The sequence below is a fragment of the Mytilus californianus genome, unplaced genomic scaffold (assembly GCF_021869535.1).
Source record: "Mytilus californianus isolate M0D057914Y unplaced genomic scaffold, xbMytCali1.0.p SCAF_9, whole genome shotgun sequence".
In the NCBI taxonomy this organism is placed as follows: domain Eukaryota; kingdom Metazoa; phylum Mollusca; class Bivalvia; order Mytilida; family Mytilidae; genus Mytilus; species Mytilus californianus.
In genome coordinates, this window is record NW_026262745.1 from 57404021 (window position 1) to 57423444 (window position 19424).

Consider the following 19424-nt stretch of genomic DNA (forward strand, 5'->3'; position numbering starts at 1 on the left):
TTCCATTGATATCAAATTGCATGAGGTTTTGCTATTGAATAAACCCCCAATTTATTGCAAACTATTTCAAAGCAATATCATACAAACAAATAATATAATTGCCTTGTACAAAAAAATCACCTAATTGACAGTAGAGCAATTTGATTGGATATAACGATTCAATGTGTCACGTGGTTTTGAAGCCATTAGAATTTGAATGTAAACAAATCGGGTCAGCTGCTGCAGTATGGAACAACATCGTACATTCAGTGACTGAGAAACAATTATGAGTAACCAAGCTTGACAATACACAGTAATAAAAAAACAAAGCTAAGTCTACAGAAAAATAAAATAAAAAATGGCCTTAAGTGCACGACTTACCACCATTGCGGGATAATCAAAGATTGGGGTTGATGGGTGCGTTTATATCTAAAAATATTTCGTTTTAACTTACTGGTTAAAAGTATGCTGTGTGCTTTGACACTATAATGTCACGAAATCACCTCAATGGTCTAGTCAGTGGTAGCATGTTCACGCCAAGTGTTGGAACTAGGCAGGTATTTGGTTCTATACCCGATTTTTTATAGTAATGGCCTTTCCCATCTCTGTAGCTTACCGGTTTGGCTAACCAGTACATTGCAGTATTGTTCACAACAGTCAACATGGCCTATGCAGTTTGCCATTAAAACGTGTGTGGGTAAACGTCATGTTCTGGCTCAATTATCGTTAGCAAACAGATATGGCAAACTAGTAATACGGAGTTTTATGCGGTTGCTCTCATCAACAGCAATACAGAGATCTTTGTCGAAAGCGGCAAGAATATATTGTTTTTTGCGTTTGAATTAACTAATATTTAGGACGCTGCTGCTAGGAAGATAAAATTGTTCTATGATTTTACCATTAAATCATCTTATTGTAGGCTATGTGACTTTCTTTAAGGTGGTCAAAGCATTGGTACGTTCAATCTATAAAATTTCGGAAATCGATTTAAATCAAGAATGTATTTTCCTCATCCATACAATCTCTGATTCATTGTTTGGCTATACCTTTGGGTTTTTTGTGGTTAAATTAGATTTTCATAGTTTGCACTAGTTCTTGGAATTTCAAATAATTTTAACCTCGAGCATCACGGAAGAGATAGACGAATGCGCACCATGGTACTGTTGATGTTATTATTTCCAATGGATCGATATCTCTACTGGTGGACTGTTAGTCCCATAGAGTATTACCATCTCAGTAACCAAAACTTCGGAACTAGCATGTAAATATCGATACTGTTTTATCAAAATTTATGAAATCATTTTGTATTTTTGAATGTATCTACCTTGTATAGCTATCCGGGTTTGGCCATACGTTTGTTCATGCTTGGTTTTATCGGCTTTTTGTCGTATTAATTAGGTTAAGGAACTTTCATCATTTGGCCACAAGTATCACTGAAGAGATGTAGTTGTCAAAATGTTCAGCTGTTACAGTAAAATTAATATTGTTAATGTTGTTACTTCCAGATATCCCTTATAAACATGTTACCTATTTAGGCATTAGTGGATTTGAATGAGTAATATAAAAAACATGATTGTATAAAGCATTGATTGGAGTACGAAAATTCAAAAATATACTTGCCTCTTCGTTCTTCTGTCCTACGTATCTCATTACTCGATACAGTCACTTTAGGCACACTGTAATTATATTAAAAACATGAACGTCATACTCGATCAAAATTTAAGAATGAAATAAAAAATCTACTAGTAGATATATGGAAATGTTTACGTCTTTCAACAAATTGCGTTATGCCTTTTTTAAATGAACATCCGAAATTTTGACGAAAGACTCAAAATAAAATTGTTTCTTATTAATATTTCTGTTTGTTCTTTTTGTTTGTTCCTATACTGTAAATTGCAAAACGCAATGTTCCTCATTATATTGTATATTCTTTTTACGACTTTGTCCAGCAATCGGAATTTAAAGAGGGAGGATGGGATCTTAAATACAAGATAATCGTAATTCGCCCAGATTCATGTGCTTGTCTCAAGTCATAAAATTCGTCAGTGATTATCTTTCATCGCATCTTAAAGTCTTCCATGCTAAAGAAACTTTGAGGTTGATTGCATTGATGATTGTTGATAGTCTCTGTGGAATTAAATCGACATCTTAGACCAGGACGATTTTGAGCATAAATATAAAATACACACCTGACAGAATTGTGTAATTAAACCTCGAATTGTTTTTTGCATTATTTTTTCGTTTAGTGTGGGATTGTTTTTTATGTTTACCAACAGCTCTTTTTGTTCGTAGCAAAACAGACTATAAGAACGGATATGAATGGAAAAGGGTCAAGTTTGCTATCGCAAACAATTCGGCATAATTTGCTTGTAACATATCGGCTTTGGTCTTGATCTCAGGGGGTAATACTGAAACATGTGAAAGATACACAGATAATCAATATATTAAATCTCTTACTTCCAGAATGCATTATTCATTTTTAATAATAAAAATATAGATTATCCTTGGTAATTTTATACGTTTCATAAATCATTGGAAAATAGGTAGCCGATAAAATGTACCATAGAGACACTCACAATTCCTAAGTCGAAAAGTAACAGACAATTCTATAGCAAAAAAAAACAAAAAAAAACTACGAATTTCAAAAAACAACGAAAGTCCACAAAACTCTACAAAGAAAACTAATGAATTTGCCACATGAATTCAATCGAAGTCCGGGTTTGATCTCACGTGTTCCGGAAGGTAAGGAAAATACTTTTTCACATGCAGCACTCGAATTTCACATTCTTCGACCTGCTCTCTTGAATAAGGTTAATGAAGTTCTAGATTGCATGTTAGTTACGTAAGCGCATCACTGTTTTCGATATCCTGTGGTGTCTGTCGTTGATGGAATATGTTCGTTGTTGTTCTGCGGTTTGCATGTTGTTTCGACTATTATATTATTTGTTTGTGCGTTTCTCTGTGATAAATGTTCTTACGTGTATACCCAGCAAACACAAAAACATCTTTAAAATGTTGTGTCTAATGTCATGAAAATATCACAAAAAAACGTGAGAAAAACATTAAATGTATGGTAGAATATATATCTCTAAAACGTTTTCTAATATATTTTCTAAAATATTTGCATAATATAATTAAAATGTTGTAAAGAAATATCATGATAATTTGAAAAACAATGGTGTATAAAACATTTTGATAATCTTTTAAAAAATATTTTCAAGAAATATTTTCTGAACGTTTGAAAAACATCATGAACAACAAATTATGTTATAAAAATGTATTTTGGATGTTTTCTTGCAAGTGAGACTGTGCCTAAAAAATGTTTTCAAAATGTTTTAAGAAGATGTTTTTGGTTGATATCTAGATCATATCAATATAAAAATGTCTGTACTTTTGATTGAGTTTCCTGCTTTTTTAAATAACAAATCATTAGTTAAATTAATTTATACACAGTGATTAATTCTATATACAAACAAGAATAAATCAGTTGTTTTGCTAAGCATATATGAAATTCACAATTCAAAGTCTCAAAAAACAAAAAGTATCTACAAATTTTGACACATCCAAAATGTGACACAACTCATCATGGTCAAGCCACTTACCAAATATGAAGTCATTCTGTTCATCAGCATTACTAATTAAAGTAATGAAAAATTTGAGAACATTCAACATTTTGAAATACAATGTATAAGCAAACAGGAAACAGGTGCCAGATACAAAAATGTTCACACATCCCAGTTCATCACTATCAAGCAGCTCATTAAATATTAACTCATCTTTATCAGCAGTTTTGGGAAAAACAGTGATGAAAATATTTGTTGGACAAAATCCGACAAATATAGGTGGACAGACGACAGACAGTGCAAGAAAGCCCACATTCCAACCACAATGGTATAATGTTTAGTTTTTCACTCCTCTCAACTTTTATTACCTATCTTATACACATCATGCATATGTCAACCTGAACATACATGACATATATGCCATTGGACATTATGCAAACATTATACACATTTTTAAGTTCAAGTTACATTGACTAAAACTTGTGTCCCAAATTCAGATTTATCAATACAACTTCTCTTTCTAAACTAAAACGCTACACTTCTAATAGGGTTACATCTTAAGTCAATAATCATTGATAATTGGCTGAAGAGATGAGAACAAAACACCATTTTACATCAACTATTTGATTTATTTAAGAATACATTGAAAAAGTCAATCAATTGTCTTATTCAAAATCACTTGGAATGTCTTGTAGTGTCTTATATCTTTTTCCTACTGTGCCATGCTTCTGAAAAAAAAAATCTTACATTCATATATAAACTTCTTGCACATTCCTTTATTATAGAACGAGTCACGTTGCCTGAAGGATATACATCCCCTCCCCTTTTAAGTTTTGAAACAAATAACCATGATAGTCTGTCGGAAGGGGACGATAAATGGCTGACGGTGTTAAGAGAGAGCAATAGCATTTAGTTATTAAAAAAAAAACACATAAAAATCTTTAGACTAGATATGTGTCCAGTCAAGAGTCTTATTTCATTATACTCGTTGATTGTTGTCTATCATATTTTTTTCTTTTATTGTTTTGTATAAATCAGGCTGTTGTTTTTCTTGTTTTTTTTTAGTTTTCATTAAATGCATTGTATCATGTAGGGGCCTTTAAAAGCCCTGCTACATAATGTCATTATCCATCTTATTGTCCTTTTTAAGTGTTAAACTCTGTAGAGTGACATAGTTTATAACTTGTCATTTGTATCTAAGGGCATATGATACAGTCCTAGAAGTATACTATAGTCATATAATAACTTATCGAAGTGTAACGCATTGTTTTCGCAATGATGATAATAATATAACTTAACTTCCGAGAAACACACAGATGTCATTAAATGAGTTGTTTATATGTATTTGAAATACTTCAAAGGAAAACAAATATGATGTTTATGAAAGCACACTGTTGGACTAAAAGATTGATTTAAATAAACAACTTGTTTCTATTTTGTCACAAAAAAAATAATTTATTCAAATATCCAGATATCTTTTCTGTATTGTATGCCCTTAATCTTGAATGTAATGCATTGTTTATGCTAAATATTTGAATTAAATATGGAATAACAGTAATTCTGATTGAAAATCTTACTTCAAAAAAAAATTCTCCTGAAAGGTTGTAGACATTCCAAAGAACCTGCGCCACTTCCAAATTGTAAACCTGCATATTTAACTTGTCCTTTGTGGCTTTTCTTTTAGCTCCTGTTCAAAAATAAAAGATACACTGTATGTACATTGTGTATGAAGCAATTAATATAATTTTAAGCAACAGTTTATATTATCTTGCTTGTACTGAAGTCTTACATAGTCTTTGTAATGTTCATTAAGCTGTTAAGGGAAATTTAATTTACTGTTTTGCAAATACATACATACACTGATTTTACTAGAAGATAAATCTCCTTATTCACATGGTGCTTATATAAGTGTTATTGTAACTTGCTTGTTTGTGTGCCTCGGAAACAAGGTATTGAGTCATGCTTATTGCAATAGTTGTTGTTGGTTTAAGTCTGTCAAATTTCTTTTTCATAATGTGTATTTAATGTAGGCAGTTAGTTGTTTTGTTTCAACTGTGTTGAGAAAAATTTAACATTTGTTTGTCAAGGCTTCAAAGTGGACTATATGGCATTGGTTTTCTCAGTTTTGAAAGCCGTACAGTGACCTATAATTTCTTTATCAGTATTTGGAAATCTGTCCTGCTTGAACTTTTTACGTCAGCATACGTCATACAATAATACACCTTATCGCTATTCCCGCTTGACCTGAGAATCTCTCCTGCTTGAACTTTTGACGTCAAAAAACAATCACTTTTCCATTGTGGTATCAGATATTTTTTATGATGACGTCAAAATTTTAAGGCAACTTGTGACAGTTGTGTGATGTCCAGTAATGGCGGACAAATAGCGATAAGGTGTATTACTTTCAATTGTGGTGTCAAATATTTTCTAATATGACGTCAACTTTTTACGGGAACTTTTTTTATGTCCATGGCCAGTAATGGCGGACAAATAGCTATAAGGTGTATTGGCAATCAAACACATACACAAGCCACATATTCTTATAATTTTTTTATATCAATGAACAAATTCATAATTGGTGTACGTAGATGTTTGAACAGTGGCGGATTTAGGGGCCCCGACCCCCTTATGGAGCTACTTATAAGATAAATGTATAGACTATTTACAAGTATCACTCCAAACGTTTGCTTACCTTGGGCAGGGCCCCCTTTTTTCAAAACCTTGATCCGCACCTCCAGAAACAGATGTAATTTGGTTCCGATTATGATTGAACACACACAATGAATGCACAAGTTTCATCTTAACAGATTAATTATTCTTACCAAGTGAGTATATATCGCGTAACAAACAATTTTCTTGGCTCTCTTTGTTGATATCCTGTCTTCGTTTCGAAATTCAAATTTCAAAATCATTTCCGGTGATAAAACAAAAGTCGATTCCGGAAAAGGTCGGTTTTCCGTAAGGCATATAAACGATACGAAAATTGAACTTAGTACAGTTACAGTTTTCATTTCTTAATTTCTAAAATATACACGAACGAAATTTATAAACATTTAAGAAAGGTAATTGTTTATTAATACATTATTGCTTAATTTAATGTTGACTCTTTTGAATTTTAATATAAGAAGGAATAAAATCTGACTTCAAGGATCTTCAATATATCAATAAAGGATTTCAACCATAGTATCTTGCTTGTCATGATGTTGATGAAATGTAGTACTATATCTTATCCTGAAAAAAACGAGCTAATTCCACAAAACGTTGTTTGTGGGGTTTTGAATAAAGTTTAAATAAAATGTTATTTTATATCCGTAAAATGTTGAATAAAATATCAGTAAGACTATTAAGTAATGTGTATGTCAGAATATTTTATAGAAAACATTTAGCTGATATTTTTCAGATGTTTTATGTAAAACATTTTAATTTTACGTTATAAAACATTTTATGCAAATAGCAAAACTATATTTTCTGTAAAACATTTTTTTGCAGAATGTGTTTTGGATATTTGGAAAATATTTACTTTAAATGTTGTTAAAATATAAAATACCAATTGAAGAAAATATTATTTTTTTATATTATAAAATATCTACGGGATATTTTAGAACAATGTTTGAGAACATGAATAAAAGATATTAGCAAATAATATTTTGTTAATGTTGTAAAAGCATTTTACTTAAATGTTAGAAATAAAACATTTCAAAAACAATAAAATAAACATTTTTTTTTATGTTTAAATGATATCTTATTGAAATATTATGTGAGAGACGTCCATATGACATTTAAAAAATGTTTTTAAAATGTTGTGTGTTTGCTGGGTATGTGCTGTATTTCTTTCACGTAGTGTTGTCCTTTTAGCGATATTTTTTTAACATTGTCATAAAGTGGGAGGTTTGGCTAGCCATTAAACAAGGTTCAACCCACCATTTTTTCTTAAAAGTCAGGAATGTGGCAGTTGTTATCAAATAGTTCGTTTCTATGTGTGTTAGCTTTTGCTTTTGTTGCACTTCAGTGTTCCTGTTGTTCCTTTGTTTTCCTCTTATAGTTGATTGGTTTCCCTTGGTTTTAGTTTGTAACCCGGATTTGTTTTCTCTAAATCGATTTATGACTTTTGAACACCGGTATACTAGTGTTGCTTTTATTAAATTCAAATACGAACGTGGGATGTGATTGCCGAAAATTGCCAGCATAAAGAGCGAAAAATCATACCCTATACAATAAAAGAATAATGACAACTGAAAATATTTTTAAGTTTTTTTCGGGATTTGTTTTGTTTTTGTTATGATGTCATACCGTATGATCGAAACATTTTGTGATATTTGGCCTGCAAGAGTGTGTATCTTTTTTCTGCGAATTTTAATAATTCTGATTTGCAATTCATGTCAAAAAAATTAAATAAGAAATTTGGACAGCTAGAAACTTTATAAATATGAAGAGAGATTAGATACATATATAAAAAGTCTGAATTTATTTTAACACATAAAACATGAAACACACTATAGTTGACAAAAAACCTCTGGTGTAAGTGTCAGTGTAAGTGATTTCTTTTTAAACTTCAGAAAACCGATCGATCTAAATCACATGCTGTTTTGGACATAACGTTTTGCGGATTTTAATTTTTGCGATCTGCTGTTGACCACCAAATATAGCAAAAAAGTTTACTACCGTAGAAACTACAGGTTATACGCTATCTAACTTTCATTTCTAAATAGACGACTATAATGTCTTACCGTAAATCTGAAATTTGGGAACAAAGAAATTTACCGGACCAACTTAATTGGTTGATACATTGATAATCTGAAAAATAACCAAATAAGTTCTATAGTTGAACAAGTAAGCGTGTGTAAATAACAAAATGCCTCTGTTATATTTTTTTCTTTTGAAAAATCAGCTCCAAGTCAGTTTACTATATCGAATTTTAGCTATAGATAATTCCGGAAAAAAGTTTCCTATTAATAATTAGCATTTGCACGTTTTGATTATACATGTAAAATCTAGCAACACCTTAAAATGTACTTTTATATAAAGCTATGATTTTAAACATACCAGGAGAAAGAATGTGGTTTTTTAAACATATTTTGCGATAGCAGGAACAATCTTCTTCTGATGGAATGCAAGAGCATATATTTTTTGGTTTGATCACATACGAATATCCGTTGGCATAATTACACCGGCATTGCCTATCCGTTCTTGTTGTACCATTACTTGATACTATTTGACCCTGTGCGCTGCAAAACGACCGCTTCAACTCACAATTACTGGATATGTTGGTGAAAAAGGTGAAAGGTTGATATAGACCATCTGGGCAAGGCCCGCCATGAAGATTCGTTCGCAGAGTAACTCTATAACCTAAAGGTAGTTGAAAAGGTCATAAATACAATGATAGATTACGTTTTAAAATACACCATAAGTAGATACCGTGTGGTATAGTGAATGTATTTTGTTACACCCTCAGAACATGGTTGAAATGTATTTCTTTTTTGCTTCGAAATAAATGTAGTCATTAAATGTATAGTGGCCAATATAATATAATGAAAATATAGATAGAATCAACGAATCGATTGTCATATTTTACATGCATACAAAAATAATGCAATTATCACATGATTATATCAATTATTTATTAAATTGATTTGTTGTGTTATTTGTTTAATCTCAGCAAGAACAATTGTTAGAAATTGCTATATTAAGGTAGCACAATACAAAGATTCGTTCACCCCCAATCAGACAACTTTAAACGGACGTGATTTCTTTCATCCAGTTCTAAAATTCATAAATGAGGAACCAAAAGACAGAAGAAAGATTAATCTTTTAAATGGTGATAATTTCATTGTTACATAATTATTATGTAGTTGATTATTATGTAGTTATTTGCTAAATTCTGATGTCCACATTAGAATGAAATTAGCTTCTTCGTTATTCATAGAATCCCAACATTTTTGATAGATTCTTGTGCAATACAGTGTGACCTCAAAAACAATGTCCCATATTTTTCCTATTGTATCTCATTCTCTCATAACCTTTCAATTAAGTTTGCAACCTTCTTTCATAAGAAATCAATCAATTTAATAAGGTATAAAATTTGTTCTATTGAAGTTTTTGGAAATCTGAGACACGGTTTTTAAGATAACTGGTCAAGGAACATCATGTGGTAATATCAGGCATATAGGGGCACCTGTCTAGGAGCTAATTTCATTTAAAACTACATTTTCATGACAAAAATGTATGTGTCACAATTGAATAAATAAGGATTTTCCTATTTGAACCTCATTAATTTCAATCTGATTCACACAGGGGAATACATCAGGATTGGCCTTTAATCATAAATCAATTAGGTTTTGACCAGTAAGAAAGAATTCTATTTTAGCAATTCTAAATATATAAAGTAAATGCACACCCTATGCATCAAAAACCAGATCTGGCGGGAGAAGTTATATCATTATTGACCTTGCTGTAAGTTAGCTGCTACTTATATGGTCAAAACTCCGCACACCTGGATAAACATCAACCATTATTGATCTGAGAAGTTTAATTACACATTGCATTTGCTTTTTTTCAATATGGATTTTTTATTCAAATAGTACATGAAACAATATATTTTGTTTTTAACATTTTCCCAAAAAGTAAGTTATGCATGTGTACATAAAATCATCAGTTGGTCAGTCTAGGGGATTCTTATGGGGGATTTCTAGAATTATAATTGTATACAATGAAAATATTGTGTTTTAAAACAAAGTAAAATGTTCTTATTTTTGTAGTTTGAAAATAAAATATTTGATTTTTTGTTTTCTTTTATAAAAATTTCATATTTACACATTCCCCTCAAGAAAATCTGATATAATCACCAGCATTAACATCAGCAACATTAATTGTTGTACAATTATATTTGTTAAATATCTGTACATTTATATTTGATTCCCTCTATAGCTCCAAACCATTTTTTTCTCCTGGAAGCTCCAATATAGAAATTTCTTTTTATCTGGATTTCATTATCTGCTTTTTTCTATAAACCCCAAATTCAATCTCTTTTCTATGACTGTTATTTTTATAGCTGGTCAGTGGTCATAAAGCTATCAAATGATTCTATTGATTAACCACAAAGTACTGCCCACATTTTCTTATTTGTATCAGTCAGACACGTGCATTTGTTTATAAAACTAATTATCATCAAAACTCATTAAAAGTGCAAGATATGGAAACTTATTTTTCTTCTGTGGTTTTATAATATTAAGAAGTAACAAAAACAGCTGAAAATGAAATTTTTATAAAATTTTAGCATTTGTATTGTGCTACCTTAAGTTATATACAGGTAAAACTTATACAGACAATGTCTACAATTTATACAATGCCGTTTAATTTCGCGCTAAATGCTAGAACGAGTTTCTTTCTTTTAGATTCAAATGGTTATGAAAAGCCGATTGAATGTACCATATTGTAAGTCGTTGATAAATCATCACGACATTTTGGCCGGATAATCTTCCCATTCTCCTCTGAAAATATTTTTTTTTTTTTATTTAATTTTTTTTATTTTACAGGTTACAGTTTTTAAGACATTCCAATCATGTACATTGTTGGCAGATCATAAAAACATGACAGAACTTTCCTTGAATTTAATCGGTTATTGAGATGGCTGAAGTTATCGATATTTACAGCTTCAGCTGACGGTCCTATCAAATTCCTACTGATAAGAAATACACATAGAGAAAGATAGATAAATATTGCCATCAACATGTTGTTCTGTTTCTCAATGTTCTAATCGTGGGGGTCATGTTTTCCTAAAAGATGAAAAATTAAAAAAAAATGGATAAAAGCAATTAGAAGAAATTCTGACAAGAATAAATATTGGAAACCATCAAAAACAAGTGTTGTTTGTAGATCCCACTTCAAACCAACAGATTTCATATTGGAAACAGGCCGTGGAAAGTATTATATTTTGTTTACATTATTGATGACATTTTGAGATAAAGAAAGTTATTTTTATTTGCATGATTTAATCATATTAACTAAACATGAATTGTAACTGATAAACAAAAATACACTGCAAGTATTAAACTTATTATATTAAGAAAAGTGATAACATTATTCTTTCTAAAAATTTAAATCTTAATATTTTCGTTATCAAAATAAAAAAAAAGAGCTATCAAAATACTTTATAGATCTTAAAAGTTTAATATTTAAAAAAAAAAGCAAAAAAAAATTAAATAGCAGTATACTGATAATGTTTATAAATATATTATAGGTACAGAAACACTGGTCAAAAGGCTTAACAAGGAGGCAGTTCCAAGTGTCTTTCCGTTGACAAATACTTTTGCATCTCCATCAAGTCTTCAAAGAGCTACACGCAAAACAAGAAGAGAAGAAAATAAAAGTGGTGGTTTTGACACTGATAGTGACACTAGCTCTGAAGAAAATAATATCACTGAATGGAATGAAGAGTTGGATTCCTGAGAAGTTGGAAGTGAAATTTATTACACTGCAGACAAAAATTGAGGACAGTGAATCAAATTTTGAAAATAATCAAACAGAAACTTCCCAAAATCCAGTTATTGACTCAGATTCACAAACACGAACATGGTCAGCATTGTGTGTTGAAAAGTTTGAAGATGACCCTGCTGGTATGAAGTTTTATACTGGATTACAGTCCCATTATGATTTTACATTCGTATTAGCGTCTTGAGGAGACGTTGCAAATAACCTGAACTATCTTTATTTTAGAAGTGAACAGCTTTCTGTAGAGAATCAGTTTTTTTCTTATCCTTGTTAAATTACGCCAACACAAAACAAATTTCGAGTTAAGCAGGTTGTTCAATATTTCAGAAACTGCTGTTATTAACATATGGATTACATGGATTAACTTCATGTATAATCAGTGGAAAGAAATTTATATATGGCCAGAAAGAGATTTAGTCAGATTCTTCAGTCCTTACAACTTTAGACGTCAATTTCCAACAACCAGAATAATAATAGATGGAACTGAGTGTCCGATTAGAAAACCTAGATCACCTATTGCACAGTAGTCAACCTTTTCTACACATAAAAACCGAAACACAAACAAAATATTACTGGGAGCAACACCAGGAGGACTTGTGTCATATGTATCCCCTTCTTATGGAGGTTCCACAAGCGGTAGGCAGATTTGCGAACGTAGCCGTTTAATGACAAAATTTGATCATAGGGATTCAATCATGGCTGACAAAGGTTTCAATGTTCAAGACTTGTTTGCCCCATACGATGTTTCAATCAACATACCAACTTTTATTCGTAAAAAAATAGAATGACATGTAAATCTGTTATGAAGGATCGGAAATTTTCAAGCAAGGGAGTGCACATAGAACGCATTATAGGGCTAGCTAAGACTTTCAAAATTCTGAAGGAGCCACTTAACATTGCTGAGACAAAGCTTGATATAGAAATAAAATTTGTTTGTTTCATGTTGTGCAATTTTAAGAACTGTATCGTTCCAGCCAATGCATGAGAAAACATATTTTTTTTATTTGGTTTAAAACCGATGTATTTTCAATATAGAGATTAATAAACACTGTATATATGTCAATCTTTTTTTCCATTTATTGAATGAATAGTTTTCTTATTTACATTTTTAAATAGTTAAAGCATATATTGAATTTACAACAGTAACTATGTTCATACATTGAAATTATTTATGAACTTGTATAACTGACTATATGGTATATGTTTGAATCATTGTTGAAGGATGTACGGTGACCTACGGTTGTTAATTTCTATGTCAATTGGTTTCATGTTGAGAATTGTCTCATTGGAAATCAAACTACATCTTCTTATTTTCATATGTGTTATTGGGTAACTGCTTCATTGGTGATAACATCTTGTCCATATTCATGATATTAATGCATTCTAAAGTCTATTTGTTTTTGTTTTTTTAAACCACCTCTAATTATAATAAAAAAACAAATCAATAAATCAAATTTATCATACATACTTTCTAATATGATTTAGATCTAGAAATAACAAAATAATCAAAGATTATTTATCAAAAAATAATCTGCAGTGATTATCTCCATATAATCTTGCTACATACATTAACATCTTAAATTCATAACAAACGTATTGTTGTCAACATGTGGTTATAGTTTAAAGACAATATTATCAATTAACATTTTTCATTCAAATGAATATTTATCATAATCTTTATAAAGGAATTTTTGAAGAATAGCCTTTCGAAAATATGTTTTATAAAAATCTTCCAGTTTTCAACCATGTTTTGAATAAAAATGTCATCTCGTTTGATGTGTATATATTGTACTTCTTGCAATGTAAAAACTACAAAGTGACAGTTTTTTTTAAAGATTTGTACAAAACATCTGTCCTTGCACTTGATAATAATAATTATGAGATTCATTAAGCATAAGCTTCCCATCATTGTATCAAAGAAATGGCATAGTTTTAGGTGATATCATCTTGTCTTTGGTACAAATGGACATTTAACTTCCATCACTGTGTCGTTGATAATCCCATTGGGGGTTGCTGCAATGAATGGATGCGACTTACTGACATATATTCCACAGTTTACTGGAAAACGTCCAAAATCCTGATCATACTTTTACAAAGCAGACTTTACATACTTTTGCCCATGTAATATGGGTGCAGTTTTTAAATCTACAATTTCTGTCATTGATCGAGCCATTTTTTCGAAATCTGTTCTTTCTGTAGCTTTACAAATTCTTCCAAAAGATGAGGATTGCAATCGTTTGCATCTCTCTTCCTTCCACTTTGGATTTTTTGCTTAACCTGATGAAACAGATTTATCTTAGAAATTTCTTCATCAGTTATTGTACTAATACAATTTTCTGACAACCACTTGTCCTCTGGGTGAAATTAAAAATATTCATGGTCTGTAACAACTCCATAAATGTTTGCTGGTGGATAAAGTTGAACAATAGGCAAGGTTTAACCATATTTGTGATTTAAACAGATATTTCGGAAATAGTCCTGATAATTTGAGGTATTCCGGGAATCTCTTGGTCTTGGGTCAAAGTTTACATTGCTAGCCCTAACTGCACTTACTGATAAGTCACATGCCTTTATAGAGGATCCTTTAAAACGCTTGCTTTTATGAAAAGTTTGTAATCGCTGAGTGCAAGTTTCTTCTGTCACAATTTCACCATTACTAGAGAAGTAGTATAAAGCTATTTATACACAACATACATGCTTGCAGTGAGCATTTGGACCCATTCCTGCAGCGCATTCACATTGACTTTAAAAAATACTACCATCACAATCAATTGATACGTCTACATTATATGTTACTGACTTTTCAACTGGGCACGGCATTCACGTTTTACATAAAAAATACTGTTTTCAGTTGCTAGACGAATATACTTTAGAAATGTTTCCTTGTATAAACTGGTTGCAACACAATCTAACGACTTATCCATTTGTTCCAAGTATGTTTCAACTGCACCCATTTTGAAGTCCACAAATTCAGTTTCATGTCTTTATACTTAGACAATTCGGGCAAGATCATTAAAAAAACCTCGCCAAGGTCTTCCTGTCCCTCAAAATCTTGGTTTCTATCATAAGCTTCCAATCTGAAAAGTATTGAAAAAGAATTTATCCATTATTTCAGCATATAAATGTATATAACCACACTGTACAGTAAATAAAGCTTTAACATTTTCATGCCAATGAAAAGTAAAAAAAGTTGAAATCATGGACTTATTTCATAAAACATTTACTTAATACATACTATTTTTCAACATATTGTTTACTTATAAGAATATGAAAATATGTATTACCTTTCAATAAGTTCTCTCTTCATCCCTAATAGTTTTGCTTTTCTTTTCTTCAATTCTACTTTTAACTGTGGTAAGCTCCAAGATCCATAATTACTGGCCATACTTTATATTAAAACTTAGCTTAATGTAATCTACACACTTTCTTATAGTTGTTTAGCAAGAGTGTAATGACAGAATAATTAGATTCATTTATTTATATCATATACATGGACAAACACACATGTTTAATGTAGATAAACATTGCAAATTGATCATATGTCTGATAAGCCGGAAACTGATGATAAGGACCGCAGTAGCTGGTGCGCCACCTGTGATGCTGAGGAGATAAATCTGACTTTTGTTTCTCATTATTATACATTGACTGATATATGCTCTTCAGCGTATGTTGTACATTGTTGACAAAATATGTAATTTGTTTGAAGAAAATTAAATTACCATGACAAATTTGCATTTGCAACAAAAAAAGAACTTATCCAGATTTTGTTGTTCATCGATTTAATTAATAATATGAACCTACATATTTCTTGAATACTTGTCTTATTTGATATTTATAGATTATTGATGGTTTTCTAAGCTACAATCTTATCGAAAGGCGACAGCCCAGAGATGAGATGTGGCTAAGAAACATCCTCGAGTTTCAAAGACCACTGATAACCTGTTTATCGCTATTTGGCCAATGAGGTCGTTCATGTTTACATTGATAACGTCACATGCGCCCTTAGTTTCTGACGATAATTTTCCATCTCAATCGAGTAGCATGACATGAAAAATTATCACCAAAAAAGATCAAAGGAAAAATGCACAAAATAGTTATAATCATAATTCATTATAAATCTAATCAAGCAAGCATTACGTATATCTTTATGGCAATATTTAAAATCTCTGAACGCATTTTAAGTACATTTTTAAGGTAAATGTTTCTATTGATTTTCCCCTTTTCAAAGTCTGAAACGTACTATATATGGTACAAGTTCATTGTGAAAAATTGCTCGCTTTTGTATTTGACGTAATTCATTTCTGTAGTTTTCTTTCAAAACATTTTGGTCATTGAATGCTTGTAATGGTGCTTCCTTTTACTAAAGATAATCCAAAAGTAACTTAAATTATCAGCAGTTCACTGAAGACGCTGAACTTGTAAATAAGATTTAGGTAAGGTCAGTCCCCAATTTTATAAGAAAAAAATTCAAGGAGAGTCGATACGGTTTCATTGAACTGACATTTTTATAATTATCTTGAAATATGTTCAAGAAACAGGTGAAATCTTGAAAATACTTATTTACAATTGTATTGGTTAGGTATGTTATTGAAAATATTTAGAAAAAGGGTCTATTTCTTGCTCGTGAGTTTTTACTGAAAAAAACACTATGAATTAAAAATGAAATTACAAAAACTCAAAGGAAAAGTCAAAAGCTCAAACACATCAAACGAATGGGAAACAACTGTCATATTCCTGGTTTGGTACAGGTATTTTCACTGTCTGAATCCAATTATTATATTAACTACTAGATGGTTGCTTTTCTTGGTATATGCAGTCAATAAGCAGTTGTATCTTATATTTTACCATATTGTAATGTTCGAAACTGGTCATGATGCAACCAGAGCTGATAATTCATCACTTGTTTATTTTTTATATTATACCCCGAGTACTTTGGTTGTACTTAGAAGAAAATGTAATTAATGAAATATTAAAATAAAGCATTTCACAGTTCACCATGACCGGTACAAAAAATGAATCAGATATATGGAATTGATTTTTAATGTAACGATATTGTAAAAGTTTTCCATTTGTTAAATCTTAGTTTTATAACATGTATAACAAATACGCACATTAAAATTCAGTTCAAGAGAAGTCCGAGTCTGATGTCAGAAGATGTAACCAAAGAAAATAAACAAAATGACAATAATACATAAATAACAACAGACTACTAGCAGTTAACTGACATGCCAGCTCCAGACTTCAATTAAACTGATGTTTGCTTTTGTGCTTATTTGAAGGCGGTGTTTTGTCTAAAATGGAAGTGGCCGCATTTGTGTTCAGTCTTAATATTTAAATATATGTTGTATTTGACGATAACACATAACATATATAAAGATTGTGACGGAACACGAATGCGCCCACTTTCTTTTTAGACGAAAACCATCTGAAAAGTGACGTTTTATGGCGTATTTGATAGATTTTTCATATTTAAGCCTCCAATTGAGCGTTTTTAATGACCAAACCAGTCCAAATCTTTTACATACACTAATTGAATCGACTGCAGTAGACACTTACGTGTTTAAAAATTGTCAAAAATCTTTCATTAGATGTACTTCGAATATTAGGCCAAAACAAGCTCTTACCGGACCTTCTCCTTTGACAACTATTCTTACGTAAGATAAATGTTGCAAAATCTAAAATGTTCTTCTTTAATTCTTGCATATCAAAAAAAAAAAAATAAATAAACTCACTAAAAATACATGTTTGTCGCTGATTAACCATGAACAAATAACAGCATAAAGATTTAAAAAATACGGAAATGCAACAATATACTGCATAATACCAAAAATTATGGAAATAAAGTATAAATACGACACAGTGCTTCAATATTAGATTATCAGCTTCATCTACTTACCTGGTCTTTGAAAGTCAAATTTAACTGAACAGCTCTCCCTAAAACAATGTTGATTTTCATCAAATAAGCATGTGTAATTGCGATAATCTGTACATTTAGCTTTACTTCTCAAATACCTTTCAGAAGGTTGAGGGCAAATAATGCGAAATGGTGCAGTTTTGTAAATAACCTGAAATGAATAATACAAAAGAAATAATTACAGTAAAAAAGATACATTTTTCAAAAGCTTTTAGATAAACGCATTTTTTTTAAGGTACCTAAGTTTGTTTAGTCAATAATGTACAATAATCTTTTCCTGTATGATCAAAAGAATTTCAAACAGGTTTGTAAACATCATTTGTATCAAAATGTAGCCGCTACGTACACTTTTTCGTTAGCACTATCGCAAATTTTACATTTTAAAATTCCTTGTTTTCTAAAATCTTGCGTTGAAAGGCATCATCAACCAAACTGATTTTTTATGCATTTCAAATAATACTCGGAGATTGTTTCAAAATAGTAAGTTGGTTCTTGTAAATAATGTTTTTCTTATTCCTGTTTTCTTGAAATACTAAAAACAATTGATCTTTCTTATTTGTAGTTTTCAGATATCTTCAGCTGTTTTGTGTGATTAGGTTTTAATTCTTATACTATACTGTAGAGTAAATCTATTGCTGTTACAAAAATCACCAAGAGCTCATTATCCGATAGACACAACTTTATGATATCACGGGTAATTATTTTCCAAGAAATTTATTTTGTATAATTGAGAACCTAAGGTGAAACACCTGAAAAATATAAATTTGGAATACAGTCTAATCAGTTGTCTGTGGACATCTTTTAAAAATCAATAAAAAAAGATGATGATTTCGGTTTCCTGTAATAAAAAGACACAAAAGATTAAAAAATGGAAGATAAATATCGCTGTTTGAATAAGGTGAACAGGATGTATATACAAACCGCGAAAGTAATCAGGAAAGCATTTTGTATCATACACACCTTAGTTGTAATGTTACTCAAACTTGGTTTGTATTAACCCGCATTGCCGGTAACCGGCAGTGCACTTGTACAGTAAGGGGTAGACCTGGAGTATAGAAGACAACACTAACAAATGTATTGGGAGTCTCTTTTGCGTTTTAAACAAGCAGTAATGGAAACATTAGCCAAAGCTTTATGCAGTAACATGAGAGAAAATTGGCCAAGTTTGATTCCTTAAAGCATTAAATGAATGATTTGTTCTTTTCTAAATTCGAAAATCAAAAACTTAAAATGTAAAAAAAGATTAACATCCTTCTAAACAAACTATGTATTGATAAGTTTTGGAAAGACTATTGACATCATGTAGATACAATCTTGGAAGTTTTTTTTAAAAAGGTGAATACTGTACATGTACCAAATCAGTAGCAAGCAATTGAGTGATTGCGTTTATTGCTGTTTCTCATATTTGTTTTTCGTTTATGGTTTTGTAAAGTTTGTTTGTGTGATGTGCTTGGCCGTTGCACCAATGTCCAAAGTTCAAG

The 19424-nt window shown here is 30.8% G+C and overlaps 1 protein-coding gene and 1 long non-coding RNA gene across 2 annotated transcripts in view; both read right to left on the bottom strand.

The window, feature by feature from the left end:
* LOC127715008 (ankyrin repeat domain-containing protein 50-like) overlaps positions 1-19424 on the bottom strand; it is a 109025-nt gene that overhangs the window by 61715 nt on the left and 27886 nt on the right. The window contains exons 3-6 of the mRNA XM_052221034.1: positions 17926-18094; positions 8586-8888; positions 8270-8336; positions 1600-1655 (exon numbers count right to left, since the gene is read on the bottom strand). Coding sequence (XP_052076994.1) covers positions 1600-1655; positions 8270-8336; positions 8586-8888; positions 17926-18094 — 595 coding nt within the window. The remainder of the gene's footprint in view (positions 1-1599; positions 1656-8269; positions 8337-8585; positions 8889-17925; positions 18095-19424) is intronic.
* On the bottom strand, positions 4151-7202 carry LOC127715018 (uncharacterized). Its single transcript, XR_007988067.1, has 3 exons — positions 6365-7202; positions 5120-5229; positions 4151-4270 (listed from the first exon to the last, which is right to left on the bottom strand). It is a non-coding gene; the product is annotated as an uncharacterized LOC127715018 (long non-coding RNA).